The sequence below is a fragment of the Macrosteles quadrilineatus genome, unplaced genomic scaffold (genome assembly GCF_028750875.1).
Source record: "Macrosteles quadrilineatus isolate MER2022 unplaced genomic scaffold, UCM_ALF_1.0 Scaffold_7__1_contigs__length_78375512, whole genome shotgun sequence".
Lineage (NCBI taxonomy): Eukaryota > Metazoa > Arthropoda > Insecta > Hemiptera > Cicadellidae > Macrosteles > Macrosteles quadrilineatus.
In genome coordinates, this window is record NW_026542600.1 from 7,609,689 (window position 1) to 7,629,198 (window position 19,510).

At 35.9% G+C, this 19,510-nt stretch overlaps 1 protein-coding gene across 1 annotated transcript; it reads right to left on the reverse strand.

Moving 5' to 3' along the window:
* Positions 1 to 20: 20 nt before the first annotated feature.
* On the reverse strand, positions 21 to 19,335 carry LOC128998201 (glutarate-semialdehyde dehydrogenase). The gene is made up of 10 exons (XM_054424222.1): positions 19,072 to 19,335; positions 18,385 to 18,627; positions 12,422 to 12,592; positions 10,581 to 10,664; positions 9,906 to 10,038; positions 8,175 to 8,282; positions 7,211 to 7,374; positions 5,175 to 5,330; positions 4,320 to 4,492; positions 21 to 773 (listed from the first exon to the last, which is right to left on the reverse strand). Exons 1-10 carry the CDS (start codon positions 19,132 to 19,134, stop codon positions 506 to 508), a joined length of 1,563 nt encoding a protein of 520 aa, XP_054280197.1. The 5' UTR covers positions 19,135 to 19,335; the 3' UTR covers positions 21 to 505.
* Positions 19,336 to 19,510: the final 175 nt, after the last annotated feature.

Below are 19,510 nucleotides of genomic sequence, written 5' to 3' on the forward strand. Positions count from 1 at the left end.
ATTAATATAATGTAAAATATTTGGAACCTATATTTGGGGCAAAAAATACAACCAAAACAAAACATTGATTATTTGTCTGGTTTAGGGAAAAATTTAGTAAAGTAAACAAGCATTGCTAAATGCTAACTGAAAAAATACATAGAGCATGTATAGATACAATGATTGTTCGTAATATATTTTTTCTTTCATATTTTGCCGATTCAGTTGAAAATTTGATCCAAAACGTCAAATTACTGAATGAAAAAACCAAAATAAATAAATGTATAATATTGAAAAATAAAAATGATAATGTCTGCCTGCACCTTTTATGATTAACTTGTCCAAACAGTAATTCTCCGTTAAACAATTGCAATTAAACATCAATTGACCAGCTTAAACAAGTTCATAAATTCAACATCAATAACCAAACATTTTATGATTTTAACCTCACTATCTTCTCTTAACATATTTCCTATCTTCAAAACAGAAACTTTAAACTCCAAACAAATTTCAAAATTCTCCAATCTTACTGTAGATTGCCAAAACAAATGTATTTGATGTAAGTGTACTCTTCAAGGCCGTAGTGCGATCCCTCTCTTCCGATGCCGGATTCTTTGATGCCACCGAACGCAGCTTCTGCCGATGATATGAGACCTTCGTTGACCCCAACCATCCCCACTTCCAACAGTTTGGCTACTTTCCATACCTGGCTCACATTGTTGGAGTAGAAATAACCAGCCAACCCACGGTTCGTGCTATTCCCAATGTCCACTGCCTCCTCCTCAGTTTGGAATCTAACAAAAATGATTAAAAATAGAATAGATTCCATCAATGCGCACTATCAGATATCTCTTTTGTAGCCTCCATCTCTCATCGGCGCTTTCTCACGACTAAGGAAAACGGGCATTTTGTCGTATTCTAATGGCGTTTTCAATTAAATCGTAAGCAGGTGGTGTATTTTAGTCTGTATTACAGGTTTTTGAATAGTTAAGGATTTGTGTGGAAAGTAAACAATAGGTACAGTAGTTAGAATTTTGATCTACATACACACTATTAAATAAATTACAGTTGAAAATATTGTATAAGCTATCAGACATAACATAACAATTAGGGCTGTAAAATAAATATGTATTTCCTTGTACACCAGAAAATGATTAAGGAATTTCAATTATTTATCACTGTGACTTATTTTGGCTGGTAACGAATCCATGGAAAGTTCTTATACAACATACAGTCAGTTTGAATCCATACAGTTAAAAGTGTTTTCCTAGTTAAATTCCATTTTACATAAGTAGGATAAAACCAATATCAAAGATAAATTATTCAACATGAAGCTGTAACTTAACTCTTAAATTATTTTTAAGATGAAGCAGGTACCATTTTTAAGACAAGAACAATTAATAATGTAAAATTGCCATTTACACATATGGTTAAATGTGCATCGAATTAAAATTCAATGACTTCATGAACCTAGCATCCAAAAGGTAATGATGATATAGTTCTTTTGTGGTTGAAAGGACAGATCCAAAAACACATTTTTTCATCCACAAATTTAAATTTTCCCAAAATCCTCAAAACTTTAATATTGTGAATTTTATAAATATTTTTTAGCTCTAAACAAAGATTATCAGAACCTGAAGTATTTTACTACTTGACACGAACCCAAAATTTTATCAGCCCTAGTTTAACAGTAACTCAAAAACAAACATAAGGTAACCAGATTGGGAAGTGGGCTTATACCCTTGCTAAATGGCATGGTGTTCCTCAGGGTAACAGCCTTGGACCTAACCTGTACATGTTGTGTGTTGTGTGCCGCTGACCTTCTTAGAGTCAAGCGCTGTACAGATCACTTGTACGCTTAAGACTCCTAGCTATTTTTATTATATTCGTCGTTCACGACAGAGACCTTCAGCCAAATGAACAGTGACATGCAGTACATTAGTTGATTGTAGCTAATGTCCTTAAGCTAAATTTTAACATGTGTAATGTATAGTACTCGACTTGGCACAGATTGTCCGATTAGTGGAGTGAGCTATTGACCACATAGTGACGGAAACATTCAAAGAGGTTAACCTCAGCGCTCCGCTGAGCTTGACAAAGATCTCACCTTCACAGATGTTGGGGATGCGGAATACCACTCCCCTAGAGAAAAGTGACGTCACAAAATCTGGCAACTAACCAATATGGGAACCGTGTTTACGACTGGAATACTACCCCCCATAGCAAAATGTGATGCTATGTAATTATAATTTTAATTTTGTAATTTTGTTTGATAACAGAAAAGGCATGTGGGGAATATCTAACAGGATCTTGAAATGTTAAAGCAAGTTTGGTGGGTTAGATTAGGTTTTATAACAGTTTGACAACGAAACTTGAGTTTCCGTGGTTGGAAAACTGCCTCCCCCCAATCTCTGCAAGAACATAACGTAGGAACCTATTTAGTAGGGTAGTTGTCCGGGGGCAGTCTTCCAGCGAACCATCATGTTACCCTTGCCTCCACAAAGGTTGGGAAGGTGTCTTCTGCAAACTACCACCAAATTGCAGCTTGTGAGTCACTGATTCTATTAGTGCTATAAGGCCTATATTACTGTAATGATTTCCTGCTTATAAATTCTTAACAGCCTTGAGTGAGGATACAGGTTCGACCAAAAATCTTCAAAACTTAGTTCAGGCTACAAAATAGGTTTGGGCAAACTCGCGGTTCAGATGTGTTCCACAGAGTTCGGGCTTGTTCGGCAATAGTGCAAAAAATAGAGGTCTGACGTTCTAATATAGTCTTTTTAACTCTTTATTTTAATAATACACCACAGCCCCACTAGTTTGAACCCTAATAATCTAAATTTTTGCTAATCTGAACCACCTGTTAGGGAAAATATTGTACTGTATTTAAATGGAAAAAATCTATGGGTTCTGAAATACGAAACCCAGGGTGACCAGTCAACTGTGAAAACCGCGAAATTTACGGAAAAAATCTGTGGATCGTACTTTAATTTTGAATGGAACCTGGACATATGAAATAATTGCCAATAGTCTATGGCCGAACGTCGATGGGACTGGACACCTGTCCATACTAAGGGACTTCCCGAGTATGGATATGGAACTACCAATGTCAGACCTCATGACCAAGGAGTATGACGTTGAGATTTCTTACCAAATTGCTATAGGAGAAAAACGCTTGGCAACAGGGAAGTCTTAAGATGAGCAGGATATGCCTGGTATTTTATACACAAATGGATGTCGGAAGGATGAGAGTTCGGGGTTGGGGGTGTACAAAACCAATATCTTCCTAGCGCTGGGAAGCACAGCAACAGTATTTCAATCGAAGGTCGTAGCGGTTGAGTGCTGTGCGAAAACCATCCTGTACAATAACCTGAGGAAAGGTAAAATAAATACTGATCCTCTCAGACAGCCAAGTTGTAAAAAAGGCGGTGAGGTCTTGTGTCTTGTGCCCTGCAGTGACAGGGTTGCAAAAACACCCTTAAAACACAAGCAAAGCAGAACCAAGTTAAAATAGCTTGAGTCCCTGGACACTCGGGGATTAAGGAGAATTGAGAAAGCTGATGCACTGGCCAGGAGGGTGCAGAAGAACAGCTACAGGGCCAGAACCCTACTGTGGTACCTTGATTAGTTGTGAAGTATCCAAAGTCTGAGACTGGGTAAAGGTCCGGAAGGCAGGCCTGGAGGACTAACGCAGGACTAAGGACTTCAAAAGCCCTTCAATGAAAGATTGGAAAGGCTTACTGAGCCTAAAAAAGGGGATATCAGACTACTAGTAGGGATGCTAACTGGGCGCGGACCTATTTGGAAACACCTTAGAATTATGTGGAGGTCACAGACAGACCAATGCAGGTTCTGTGAAAACGAGGTGGAAACCTTTGAACACTTGTCTTTGGACTGTCAGGATTTGGCCCAAAAAAGGTTGACATTTCTGGGAAGTCCGCAACTGGAACCTGAAGAGATGAGGGAATCGGGCTTCTAGCTTTTGAAAAAGCTCCTAGGCTATGCCAAAATCCTAGGACTGTCAGACTGAGTTAAGGGGTGCTAAAATAGGTCAAAAAACTGAAGTAACAAGGAGTACAATTACTCCAGCCTCCCCCCACAATAAAAGAAAGAAAAACAAGGGCCAGACGTTTGGATTACCAAATTGCTCGGATTAGCCGGACTTTATTATCCTTACAAATCAGCAATTTCCATATCCACTAATCCGTGTCCACTAATCTAGCATTTTCGATAATCCAGCACTGCCAAAGTCCCGAATGTACCAAATTGACAATTGTTTACTCCTACTGTGACAACTCCATATGGCTCAATTATTTTTACCGCTATTAAAATTAACTTACTTGATGCAGACAGCAATGGGTCCAAATATTTCTTCAGTATAGCAAACCATGTTTGGTTTGATATTGGTCAACAAGGTAGGTTCGTAAAATTGAGGACCGACGTTGGACGCAGGTTTACCCCCATAGACCACTGTCGCTCCTTTATCCACTGCGTCTTTAACAATACTTTCCACCTGAAAAAAAGTAATTCTGTTAATTTGTTGGTATGTAAACATCTGATATCTGTATAATATTCCTGACTAAAAACATACTTGAAAAATTAAGTATTCTCTAGTCCATACAAACATTTATAATCAACAACATGTTATGAACGATCAAGATTGAGTAGGTGATAAATAAATAGACAATTATTTTCTTAATCTATAGATTCTTAGAGGACCGTACTGTAACTGTTTATCATAATGCTCGCAGTGTAGTTATGTGTCATTTAGTATATCAATATTATGTTAAAATCTTTTTCTAAAAAAATATTACTTGTCGTAACCATATAATAAACTTCTTTGTTAGTGCTCCCAATCAATTTTTACTCTCACATACCATGCTCTTTAGTTTTCTGCCTTTTAAATCACTTGCTTGAGAAGACTTGTTAACGTACATCTAGGATGCAGCAAAACTACTTTTAGGCTCAATTAAAGATGGATGACGCAGAGGTCAAGGATTGCTGTATTCTTTTTCAATATGTATATGGGTAGACAATAAACATATCTCTTACCCTTTTTGCTATTTAGTAAATTTATTCATGACAACTTTATGCCTCAAAACCTATTTCCAACCTTGGTATCCTCAAACAATTAGTACTCTTAAGATCCTGTAAAGATTATATTGACGCAACGAGGGTTAAACGGAGACACTTACCTTTTCAACTTGTTTCATGTTTATCAATGGACCCTGGTTTACGTCTGGCTTAGTTCCGTCTCCTAATTTAAGAGTGGCCATTTTGTCTTTTAGTTTTTGAACAAATGCATCAAAGACTTTATCTTGAATCAGGAATCTGTTGGCGCTAACACAAGTCTGCAATCACAGAAAATCAACAAATTATTCTTTAACTCATTCGATGCGGCGGGTCCACCGGTGGACCCCGCGCGTCTCAGCTGAGGAGCGGGGGGTCCACCGGTGGGGGAGCGGGCATTGCATTGTTTGCCGGATCAGTGTGGTTCAGCCATTGTCGGGGGAACTTTGTAATCTTTACCAGCCTGTAGCTTATAATGCGAGCTTTATTCTGGTGTAGGTTGGTACAAAGATTTCCCGTAAAATCCCGTCTGGCAATGCTTTTGTCCCGTTTTCGGGGATTTTCTCAGTTCGAGCCGTATTACAAAGACTCTGGTTATTGATCCAGGCTGTGCTGCTACCTTTGGGTGTTTCAGTGAACTACGTCCACTTTCGGAGTAACGCAGAACAATCACCACTGCTCTTTTGTGATTCGTCTTACTCAGATATTTCAATACCAATAGCGATCGCTGATTCAGTTAGCGCGTCGGGGCTCCGCCCGGGCCTCGCCGCAATTGGCGAGCGCCTGTTTAAAGGTTTTCAGCAGCGAATGTGTTAAGTTTGAATAGAAATACACTTGGATGAAAAATACACCATTAGATGATACACGTTCAAAAAACATCTAAATTTTTATCACATTTTCATTAATGTGCTTCTAAAATAGGTACTTGTGTATTAGGGGCACACAGTACATCATTGGAGCTTGAGAACTGTAGATGGCTATACGAAGATTTAGCTGAGTGCAGTGATACATTTGAGAGCAGCAATGACTGTTTGTACTCGTAATACACACAAGATTTTTCCTACCACCATAATCAACTTATAACAACACAAAGATTAACTTTTTAGATGTACCTTATTAAAATATCATTTAGGTTTTGTTGTGCTTTTTTAAGGTTATTTTATTTGTTTACTGGTTGTTAATATACCAGTTTCGCGGATGTGGTTGGTGTAGAAATGACAACAGTGAATTCAGCTGATTTCACGGTTGGCGTTTCTACACTAATCACGTACGTTAATAACCAGTTAAAAAGTAAATAACATAGTAATGGTTGTTTGTTTCTTAATGAGCCGTGAAAACTTTCCACCGACGAATGTCTAGACTCATATTCAATGGTTAAATTTTTTTTTGTATAGAATGTGTTCGACTTGCTGCCGTTTAAGCTTCACTCAATGACTCTGTGCATCACGCACCTTTTTCTTTTTCCCACCGCCAAGAGAATAGGCTCAGGATCTTTATCATATAATCATTATTGGCTTATATACCATGCATCAGACTTCCTCATTTAAAGAGTTTTAGGGAACATCGGTTTAACCGGTAAAACCATTATCTGGACTGAGCTCGGCCGCGAGGAGTCCAGATAAAAGGGACTGTACTTGTGGATTTTTGTGAGGTAAATCTTTGCGAGGATCGCTAGTGATAAAATGGCCGTCATTCAGGTGGTTATTGCTGCAGTTGTTGAATAATACTGTTACAGTACAGACCTAACTTTTTATCTCGTTGCTCCCTGTTTGTTACGGACCATGGAATTAACCTAATCAGTGTTGACCATCTATCTCCGCATTCCAGTGTAAGTACAAGGACTGTTCGTAAATTAAAGAGCTTTTTTCACAGCCAGGCAAACTAGTTCCATACTTGGTTACTTCATCCACTACTATTCTAGCCAGTTCCCACCCTAATCTGACATTTTATCTGGTTATAATGTGCAAAAACGGCACTGGTGTTAGATTAACAAACTTGTCTGGCCTCAAAAAGAGATTGATGGAGAACTTAATTTACGGAACTTAATTTACAACCCTCGTATTTGAACCCTTGTACTACATTACAGTTGAACACATTTTGTACAATTAAAAAAATTATATATTGGATTTATATCAAAAACATAACTATTTAAATATTTTACCTGGCCACAATTTCTGAATTTTGACGCAATAGCACCTTCTACAGCTTTGTCTAAATCAGCTGATTCAAAGACAATGAAGGGAGCATTGCCTCCGAGCTCCAAACCGACTCTCTTTACTCCGGATGCACACTGCTTGTACAAGAGTTTGCCAACTTCTGTTGAACCTACAAGTTAAGAGAACAAACTTTATTAATATGTGAAGGCTGACTAAGCAAGTTAAATTTTCACTTGGTGATAACATTCTTTACATGTTCATAGTGAATGGTACTGTCATTATTCATAAGCAATAACTTCAACAATTGTTAAGAAGAAAGAAACGTTTTTCTTCATTTCAGGATTTTTTTTAGAATGGTCAAAAGGTTTACAATGTGTTGATTGCATTAAACTTTGTGACAAAAAGTTAAATTGCCACCTTTAGTCGATTGGATTATGAAGAACTCATGTTACCAGAAGGATAAATAAAAATAGTACAATTTAGTTTCTTGTTTGTTTTAACAGTCAATACAAGGTTTAATATTGATGGGTGGCGTTGTCCTGTAATCCAGCTACTAGGAGGTTACGAATTGTGGATATTTATAGGCATGCACTGTGGATGCGATACTCCCTGGTGTGGATTATCGTCTGCACGAGTGAGTACTACGACTATCTGCAGTACTATCCAGAAAATTAGACCAATTCGTATATACCAAGGCAAAAATGTGGTTCGGGAGCCACTATAAACTGTAGGTCCCTTAGTTGTCATTAGTTGTATGGGCTATAATTTACCGCCGTGTCTAAGGAATAAGTTGGTCTTCCAGTCACTTACAAGACTACAAGATCGCGCCACTCATACTACAATCATCTCCTTTCATAATTGGCTTAAAATACCTACTTTGTATGGTCGCCATTTCATTGAAAAGTATTAAAAGTAAAGTATTAATGTGAGATATGTTAAATACTACCATAAGTATATGAATATATTCACCAGTAAATGAGAGGCCAGCGACATGCGGACTTGTGCAGAGTTCATTTCCGATGCCTGGAGCATTGCTGCGATCACTTGTAACCACGTTTATCACACCGTCAGGAATACCTTTGGGAATAAAATAGAGTTAAAACAATTTTGATTGCTTAAGAACTGTAATGGCTTTTTATTACTTATTATGTAACGAATCACTACAAAAGACATAACATTTTTTTAACTATCTTTATGAGGAAAACATTGTTCACTGAGCCTTTCTAATTAATTTTTGGGCTTAGTATTTATTACAAAACCGTAGACCGCACAATTAGAGGGATTTCCAATTGCAGCGCAAATTTTCATCTTGAATAAATTAAATATTGCTACAATGGGCAGGGAATTGACACTTTTCCGCTGTGACAGCTAGAGAATCACCGAGGAATAGTGTGCAATTGATGTGGCCTATCGGCGTCAGACGCTTACATTCCTCGGTTTCTGAATAGCCTCGTAAATGCTATGAGGTGTCTCTACACTTCTGTGCCAAACTTTGAAAATAAATAATTTCAGACATAAAACCTTTTTTTTAATATGAGTAATTAACATGTCAAAATATGAAAGTAGTTATGAGGTCGTAATGGAGGGTAGGCTAGGCAAGCTGGGTTGATGACTTATGGTCAGGCCTTGCAAGCTGTGAAGCGAGCTGGAGGTGTTTTGTAAACACTGAATGCCTTGCACTCAGTAGGTGTCAAGTTCAGTAAATACACCACCTGTGGTTGGTGATAACTAGTTACTCTGTTTAAAGGTTAGGCCCTTTTTCTGGGTAGTTTGTAAGGTTTGTAATGGGAAGTTCTGTTTAAAAGGGTTTAGAGTAAAAGAGGTAAGCGTTTAAGGTGTAGAATCGAATAAAGGGGCCATTAATTAGATCTGATTAATCTTTAAAGGGGGGGAGGATAATATTTTGAACTGCCATAACTTTTGTTAGGATTGATGTAAAAACCCCTAATTTGCACTATTCTTTTTCTTTTTTTTATGCCTTGCTATTTAAATTTTTTTTCTTATATAGGTAGGGGGAGAAAGGGGGTGAATGGGAACTTAATGTTGAATTCACAAAACTTCTGGCCTCTACGCCAATATACGATTCCTGCAAACTATTGCAACCTATTGCAGTTTTTACATAAATAAAGAAGCAAGTTTTTTTTTTTTTTAAACACTGTATATAAATGCTGATGACCTCACACATTAAAGAGAATAGTGTTAAACGTTCATAACCTGAAGATGTGGCAGCACAAAACAGCTGTTGTTATTTATAAACACAACAGGATCAATTGACGCAACAGGTAATCTAAGCCTTTTTGATCTTGCTGTATCTTGATCCAGAGGCTAACCCATCATGATAATATTTTGGCACATTTTAGTTGCAGCTGAGCTGCCTGCAGGACGTTTCCATTAGCCTATCAGAATACTTGGATGGAGTTTTGTAAACACTAGTTAGGTTAGATTTAAATAGGTAATAAAGAGTTAGTTTATTGGGACATTATGTTGGACATTTTCAACAACTAACCATTAACCAACCCCTGTTTGTAATGCATAGATTTAGTTATTTTAGTGCTACACCATTTGTTTATAAAAGTTAGCCTGAGGTTAATGGAGAAGGATTTCTTAAATATCTTACAACAGTTATCTCCAGTTTTGCTGACTTGAGGTACACATTATTTTAGAGACAACATACTCAGGTGTCAGTTTTCTTCTTCTTACCTACTTGCTGCGCCAACTCCGCTAATGCAAGAGCAGTAAACGGAGTGTCCTCCGCAGGTTTGATGACACAAGTACATCCAGCAGCCAAAGCAGCCCCAGCCTTGCGGGTGATCATGGCTTGAGGGAAATTCCACTGAAAAATTGCATATTTATATACTTTTTTTCTACAGTATACTATGCCATAAGACCGAGAGGTAGGAGTTTACGGTACTATCATGATATATTCAAGGCTTGCCGAGTCCGGGATTTCATGCGAATACCGTCAACACCTTCTCAGGCGAGTTGTGTACGCAACAAAATAGAGGGTAAGTAAAACACAAACAATACATACAATCACAACACTGTTTAATGTACACTAAAAACGACGTTAAATGTACAATGGAATTAAACTTTTTAACAAACTTTCTCAACATCTAAAGCTGGAGACTGATCTGCTCAGGTTTAGGAGAAAACTTAAAAACATTTTGGTTGAAAAAGCTTGCTACAGAGTCAGCGAACTTTCCGCTGATATGTAGTCAGTGATTTCTGTTCTGTTAGATTTACTAGAGGTCAAATTGTTTTAGTTAGTAGAGTTTTTTATATTTTATCTTTTGTACATTTCATTGTAAACTTGACTCCAATATAATGTGATTTGGTAATTTTGGAATAAAGAACTTAAGACTAATTAGTACATACTGGAGTAATAAGAGCAGCTACTCCGATTGGCTGTTTAATCATCATCATTTCCTTACTCCTCTGTGGACTCTGGATAATGTCGCCCTGTAACATAAGCATTACACGTTAAATCTTTATGAAATATTAATTTACAAGTTTCTCAGAATTTGAAAGTATTCTGAAGGCCCACTTAGACTAAGAGGTGTTCACATGTTACACTCTAGGTCTACACATGAAAAAAGATGTTTCCAATGCATGCTTTGCTGCTCTAAAAGTAGATCTTTTACTCTCAAGGGAATAAAAATCATCTAGAGATGACGTCAGTACATTTTGCTAACTTGTCGAATTCGATTGTAAGCAATTGGTTGTACCGATCATTTTCAATAGATTTTAGTTTAATGCATTGTTTTCAACTGGATTCACAATTGTTTACGTTTAATGTAAGAACATGGATGACACGGGAATTAAGCTATCAAAGCCTAAGAAATTCAAGAAAACTATTGATAAATCAATTGTTTAACATATCAATGTCTATTGAAAGTATAATGGACATAAATACAATGTTAATAGAAAAACCAATTCAATACCAGCTGCTTGTTCATGATAGTAAAATTGAAAACAAGATGTAAGTAATTTTGGGCACTTATCTTTACATGAAAAGTATTTTCGTTTTGTAACTTAGTTTGTTTAAATAATGGTGCAATCTGATGAAAAATATAGTTCATCAAAAGGGCAAAAATGTCTTTTTCAACCATCGCTCATTCTTCAACCTTGGCCGTTAGACTTGAGCAGTCGAAAAGAGTCACTTTACACCCTAGTGATGAAATATGTTATTTTTTGATGAGTGATTAGATGCTTGATCAAAAATTTTTTTTTAACGTTGGTGGTATCTTTTAATTTTGCCTTTGCCCATCCACAAGCAAAGCATATTTGTGTGTGGAGCATATGAAACAACATATTTGTGTGTGGAGCATATGAAACAACACCGATAAGCCAGTTCAGTAAAAAAAAATCAACACTGCTAGAAAATATTTTGTGTTGGCAAGACATGAACCCTCGACATTTCTGCTGTAACTTTATAGTTATTCCTGTCACCAAATGAGCCTTATATTAATCAATATCCAAGCTTTTTATTGTTTAACATTGTTTAGTAGAGAATACTAATTGATACAAATTTACATTTTACATTTATCATGCATGACATAGCAACTAAATGTATTGATATAATATGCATATAATATGCAATCATAAATAAACCCAAAGCATTTTAACTGGGCAATGAGATGTGACAGTAGTTCAAGGTTGCATGTACAGTATATTGTTTTTTTTAATGTTTGACTAAATGAACATCTGCTAAATGACTAAATGTATATGAGTTGTTAAAAAGGATTTTCCTTGGTTTATGTTTTTTTTTCATTCCATCAAACTTTTTGTAACAGTTAAGAAATTATGATTTGGGCATACAGTTACTGGAGCTAGAGGGAAAACTAAAAGGTGATTTAGTAAAACATACGCTAGGGTGTCGCAGAGTTTGGGTTAAAGGCCCAGGCCAATCCCTGGCAGACGGAGGGTCAAGAGACAGCTTCAATCATACAGACTATAGTGTTATGATTCCACAGGTAAGGTAGACTATACAATCACGATTTTTCCAGGTAAGAACTGTGTCATTAAGCTATCGTAAATACAGGCAGATGTTACGAATGGATTGCAGCAACTCATGATTACAGTATGATACAATTTAACATAAGCACATTCATCTCCCTAATGTCAAAACTCTACAGACTTAAACAAGTTGGAACTCGTCTGGCGAACATCGAGCGAATCAGATCATACAAGGAGGCTTCGACTTAATTCATACTTACATTGACACGTCTTGCTTCTTCAGAAAACCACTCGACAAAGGAATTACCGTAGTTGACCTCTCCAAGAGCTTCTGGTAAAGGCTTCCCAGCTTCTGCGGTAACTAATGCAGCCAAGTCGTTGGCGTGGGCGACCATCGCATCGTACCACTTGCGTAGCAAAACTGACCTTTCCTGTAACAAATTTAGTCATCAAAAACCAGAGTCCACAAAAACTGTGTTTTACTAGCCTTTGTCTAAGCATTTACTTTAGAAATGCCTGAATTCTGGAAACTAAAGATAATGTCTGTCTATTTGTATACAACAGAGTTAAGAGTCCTTTGAGGCTAGCGACCATCTAGTTAGTTTCAACCAGCTGCTGAATGGTTATACATCGTCCTTTTCAAACACCAAAGTGATTATAATTGAAATACCTAGTAAAGTGTGAGATTATAAATGTTCTTTGTGGTTTTGAATTGTTCTCCAAGGGAGTCTATGGAAGCTAACAGCCATCTTAGATTTGCCCGCCATAAGAGCAATGTTAACTTCGTTACTTTCAAACAGCCGCTGACAAGTTATTTACCATCTCAAAATCTTTTTCATACACTAAAATTATTATAATTTAAATATCTAGTAAACTGTCATTTTCAAAATGTTCTTTGTAGTTTTTAACTGTTTTACGAGTTAGAACGTCTAGACTCCAAGGACTCTTAATAGATGGTAATAGTTTATGAGCCCACAAACAACAAATTCAAAAGTGAATTGATAACAGTCTAAATTTTGGATTTAATATGAAAATTGGACATAATTCCGTTTTAACATTATATTAAATTCATAATCTTTCATAGTTTCTATCTTTAAGCACAAAGGCAACTATGAAAAAGGCAAAAATCAACCATATATGAGGGACATAAAAAACCCATTCATTTACAACTATTCACTGCAACAAAATAGCTGAAAACTGTGCCTGAGCAGCAGCCTAGAGACAATATCAGAACTACTACCTCGACTGTTACTGGGCCTTAATCAGAGAGACATCAGTGTAGATTGAGGTTAGAAACTTTTCTGGTGTGCCTTCACCTACCAAAGCTTGATGGGAGAGACCTACCAAAAATTAATATTACGACAGCTCAGGTGAAAGTTGATGGGATGGGTGGATTCTTTACAAATTCCATTTTTGATGAGGGTTATATTTCCCTAACAGCGGAGACGGTGGTTATCAAGGGACTCGGCCTGTGACGCCTCACTTGGCGTCTCAAAAGAACTATTTTCTCCGGAAAAATTAATTTCACTGATAATCTGTTAATGGGTTCCATTTTTGTTCCGAGCTTTTATTCTCAGAATGGCCGAAAGCATCTGCACATATTGCCTGATCGAAAATCATGATTTTGCAACGATCGCGAGAGATGATGATGAAGTCTTTGCGACCGCAATATATGTTCACAAATTCTCTGTGACCACAGGAGGCGTTCATGATTTCACTGTGATCACGGAAGACAAAGATGATGACTCCGCAAATTCAGAAGATGTTTAGGATTTTGTATTAACTTTACAAGACGTTGAAGATGTCTCAAAATATGTCCCGAATATAGTTGTGACTGAGGACGATTTCAAGGTCCACATTTTTGACCCGACCCGAAGTAAAAAGATCTGGCCCGCAGCCCCCTTGTATTAAAAAACAATAAAATAGACTATATTAGCTAGTCTCCTGGGTCCATTCACTGATCCGATCATTGAAAACAGAGGGCCGAGTTCATCGATTTGAAGAAATATGACTAGTTTTTCTAAACCCTCTTAGATACAACCACCACAGAATCGAGAATAGAGAGGCCTTCCTGGTATGAGCTGCTGGGGCCTCGTAGATTCTAAATACGGGCCTACCTTTTATCACGCATTTTGCCGTGTTTCACTTATCTTTACGATCTGGGTATCTTCACTGTTTCATAAGAAAATGTATTTTTATTATTGTAAGTCAAGGGAAAACATGATAAACATTCAAAAGGTCACAACAGGAGTCATCTTTGGGACTCGAAGGGTCGGGCACATAGTTGGTTAAATAGTTCATTTTTAAGTAAAAAACACAAATGGTTACGTTACAAGTACATAGAACCAGACTGTTGGATATTTAATTTTGGTCTTATCAAAACAGAAAAACAACTTTGGATTAATTGTAATCAACTAAACTCTCAAGGAAGGCACATTAGGGCCTATTAATCCCTAGAAATTTAAGTGGGATTAACAGGAGTGCCACCAAGTAACGTTTTTGAGATTTTTCTCGTCATAAAACAAATAATACCTATCAAAACCAGCCTATTAGGCTAACGTCACTTGTTAGATAAAATGTATTATTAAAAAATTTACTATTATAAATGCAGTTATGAAATGGTGGTTATTATTGTTAATTATGGTGTAGTGGTGGGGAAAACTTTCATCTGTTGATTGGCTTTACAATTTTTGTTTTATCTTTATTAAAATATTATGATCATGTATTTGCAAAAATAAAAATAAAATTTATTTGTGGTCACTTTTTACAACTTAATTTCAGTCCTATCCTATTTATCTGCTCGCAATAAAAAATCAAAGTATTTCAATAACAAAACTAGTTTGTTTTACTAAATTAAATAATTAAGAAATGAAAAGTTTTTCTAAATAGAGGCCTATTTAATTTTGACCATTCTGAATGTAAATATGTTAAAAGTTTGGCCCGCACATTTCTTACAGAAAATATATTTTAATTCATGCAAAAAACACATGACAAGTTCAAAAATTACGAATTGATAACAATTTACTTCATTAAAATTTACTGACCAAATTAATCACAAGATTATGAAGTTACAATTAAAAAAATGAAAGTCAATAAAATCTATCACATCAAAAATTATAAAAGTGGTAGTTGACCTATTTTTTATATTTTTTTATCTGAATAAATAGTTAAACTAAGAGTTTCAACCAACTTATGCAATCTTTTAATTTGAGATAATGTAGGTGATTTACTTCTGGATCAAATAATTATAAAAACGACATCCACTTGAAGATAAACCTATGTGGATCAATGGATTTTTGGTTATCAGCCAACAGTGAAATGTGATAAAGGAAAGTCTTCCTCTCAATGTATTTACAGAAAGAACAAAGTTCACAACACCAAAGAGGCAACAGGATTGAGTCTAGTATTCCCTAACTAAATAAACTATAAGTTAATAAAATGACAATCCAAAAGGTTAAAAAAAACCCCGCCCCAGCAAACCTGCAGACTAAGCAAATTTCCATTTGCTTAATGGATTTACACTAAAATGTCTCACATTTATTCCCTATTTCAATAGCATTAGTTTAAAGAGTACCGTACTGTAGGTTTGCTGCAACAGGGAGGGTTAAAGAGGTTTTTTTTGTAAAATTTTAATAGTTTAATATCAAATAAATGCATTTTCCAAATGTGATCAAAATATGCTCATAAACAAGCAAACAACAGCAGTTTACTTATTCTCCATAAGAATAACATGTAATTTTAAATTTACAATTGTTTTTAAATTTTCTCCGTAGCAATTAGACGCATAACAACACTTCAATATACTAAATTATTTCTTTTTTTTAAGTTCTACAAAATGGTTTGGAAAGAAATTGCAAAATGTTATGTTTTTTGGACCGGTCAAAAATGGGAAAACCCCATTTTTACCCCATAAAACCCCCCATAAACCCCTGTTTCCAAGGTCAGATTATGCTAGTTCGCGAACTTGTTCAAATAAATGTACGTTTAAAGGTTTATACCAAATTTCATCAAAATCAGATCATTTTTGCCTGAGTTATTGTACTAATGGACACACATATATATACGAATTTGAACGGTTTGTGTTTTTGGCCTCTAGGGACCTCAAAACAAAAAAGTAAATCGGTCCCGGGTCCAGCTCTTACCATGAGTACTACGGTAATAGCTTATTCCCTAAATTCGCTAAAATGACAATTAAAAAAAAAAGAGGTATGAACAGTAAACTGTAATATAATTAGTAACGTAAATTTTGTAAATTTGTTATCCTTCTTGGGTAAAGGTATCTTGTGTGGCATAGATTTGTTGTTTTTCTATGTATATTTTTATTCATCCAGAGCTATATTTCTCCAAATGTGCATCGAAAATTGTACATTGAAATTGTATTGACCATCGAAAATGAGAAAAACCAATTTGAAACAAGGAGAGGACAAGGAAAAGAAAAACTTAGAACAAAAAATTTCCCAAATTCTTTCTGACCTTTTTAAAGAGCTTAAAAAAATAATTCAGTATATCAAAGAGTTGTTGTACGGTTATTAGTAACGGAGAAAATTTTAAAAATTGTAATTTTTTATTCCCATGTTATTCTTATGGAGTATATTGTAAAATGTTGGTTTGCTTGTTTATGTCCGGATATATTTTGATCAAACTTGACAAATTTATTTATTTTATACTAAGCTATTAATATTTTACTAAAAACACTTTTTTTTAGTTTCCCTGTAGCAGCAAACCTCGGTGCTCATTAAACCTAATGTTATTTAATTGAAAATCTATTCAGGTAAATGGAAATTCGCTTAGACAGCAGGTTTGCTGCGGCGGGGTTTTTTTTATTGATTACTCCCCTCGCAATCCAGAACGCTAGATAAAATCTGAGAGTAGCACCATGTTCCTTACTCTATTCACTACTTTCTAGCCAATCCCTCCCCCCCCCCATGTGACAATTAGTCTTGTTAGCCGAAATTGGTGTGAAATAACATCTCACTCCCGAATATTAACTGGGTTCTGTGATTTGATTTTTGGTCTAAGACGTCAACTGCTCTTAAAATCAACCAACTGTGAATGGCATGAGTCAAGTAGAGTATTTTGACGTAAAAAAATACTCAAGGGGTGGAGGAGTTCAGAGGGGGTAGTAAGTATTTGCACCATGTTGTGAACACATGGTGTATGCCGACTAGTCTTTCATCAGTCTCATTTGAGGTTGAGGTCATAGAAGGGGATTTTGGTCCAAACACTTTCTAGCATGTATATCTCTCAACTAATAACAAACCTTCATAAGGGTTGACGCCCTTCTCACAGACATTTTAACATAGGATTTGATTCATACTAGGCAGGAGCATCTAGATTTTCCCTCTCATATTCGGTAATGGCGAGACTAATTGTCAAATAGAGGTAGAAACCAGGTAAAATTGTAGAGAATATGAACTGCGATAGGAGTTTAATAGAGACCCTAATCAATTCACATTCATCGTAGATTGACCCTGTACATTTGCAAGATGTAAAAAAATTTTTATAGAAAATTGCTGATTTTGCAAGTGCAATTTTACGCTCTTGTCACGAAACCAGAGTCCTACTAGCATGAACCCCTCTAATCCAAACATCTGGCTAATCCTAATCCGAACCACTTGTTGGGGAGAAAAGGTTCAAATGTATTAGGGACTAAATTAAAAAGCTTTGTGACAATGTCACGTTCTAAAATGACAAAGATGTCCAACCAACCAGGATACCAAGAAAATCAGGATTGTAGATGAAGTTTATTGACTTGTGAATTGCACATAAATTTTGTATGGAACTGGGAAATTTGAAATAATTACCAATAGCCAATAGTTCAGTGTCCATTCTCATTAACACGGTTCCATTGGTTCTCTTAAAAGGTTGTTTAAAAGAACATGATCACAGAAATTATCACAAAGTTTCCAAAGTAGTGGGATACTTTATAATATTTTATACCATGTTCTTTCTTTCTTAAATTTGTTTTATAGGCCTATAAAACCACCAATAATGACGAGTTGATCACATGTTAATTATTTTGTTTACTTGTTAACAGTTTGTACACAACTACTAGTATGTTACCAATGTGTTATTCTTTAATGAATTAAAGCCTTTGGTCAAGTAGGCTAAATAGAAGGCTATCATTCTTATTACAAAGGTGATCACGGTGCTGTAATCACAGAAAAAAACATGTGTCCAAATTACGGCCCTACTTATCTATCAGTAGGTAACTTATACCTACCTTTGCAGTGGTCTTTCCCCATGTTTTGAATGCTTCATTCGCTGCTTCAATGGCCACTTTGGTGTCTGTCACGTCCATATCTGGCACGCTTGCAATCACTTGTCCCGTTGCAGGATTTGTTACTTGAAAGGTTTTCCCACTTTTGGCCGAAACCCATTTTCCATTGATAAACGCTTCTGTTTTCAGTAAATTAAGTTGTGCTCTTTTAAGGCCAGTAGAACTGAAGCACTGATGCTGTATTGCCTAAAGAATAAAGATCAATAGATAGTTAGTTAGGTATAAGAAATAATTACAATTGAATTTTTACTGATTTAATTAACTTATAATATTTAGGCTCCGTTGCCCAAAAAGTTATGTTAGGCAAATGTATTGGAGTACGTTACCTAGCTAACATATTTCTTTTGTAACGAACTGATGAGTCAACGAGTTATTAAAGATGCCTGAAATGACCCTAAAAGTGTCAAATGAGAGTACTAAATGTATGTTAAGTTATGGCATAATGAGGATAGGCTCAATAGCAAAGACAAACGACTAAAGGTAATGGCAATTCCATAAACTAATATAGGCCTAGGTTAGGGCTACTCCTCTGTGGTTTCAAGAAATCATCAAACTACGTCCTAATTATTATTATTAGTTAATGCTATGCCTAATACTAATATGTATAAGACCTTAATATGCTTAACTTACCTTAGTTTTCCAAACAGTACCGGTAACTTTATTCCTAAGAATGAAAGATGACATTGTAAACATAGGCCTAGCCTAAAGGATTCAAACCAAGATTAACTACTAGCCAACCTCAGTTAGCAACGAACAATTCAATATTTTATGGAAATTAAGATATTAAACAAATTTGTCTGCTGTCGTCCTCTAGCATTGCAATAAAACTAGGCGAGGTGACAGCAATGTAATCCTGAGAGTCAAATCACTTAATCGTAGAGGTTAAGTCAATTCAATTTGTTCGTTCGTTCGTTGACACTTGACAGATAAAGATAAACAAACAGATGATTAACCTTTTTTGCTGTTTTTTTTCTCCTATTGCTACTTAAGCGCTGTTCTGGTTTTGTATCATGAAGCTTTGAAGTAAAAGTTGTTTTTATTCACATTCTGAAATTATTGTTATAAGATT

Coding starts and splice junctions, on each gene's coding strand:
- LOC128998201 (XM_054424222.1), bottom strand. CDS start 19,134: ATGTTTACAATGTCATCTTTCATTCTTAGGAATAAAGTTACCGGTACT. Junction 8,283..9,905: donor GGAGTTGGCGCAGCAAGTAG/GTAAGAAGAAGA, acceptor TTATTCCCAAAG/GTATTCCTGACGGTGTGATA. Junction 4,493..5,174: donor ACATGAAACAAGTTGAAAAG/GTAAGTGTCTCC, acceptor ACTTTTTTTCAG/GTGGAAAGTATTGTTAAAGA.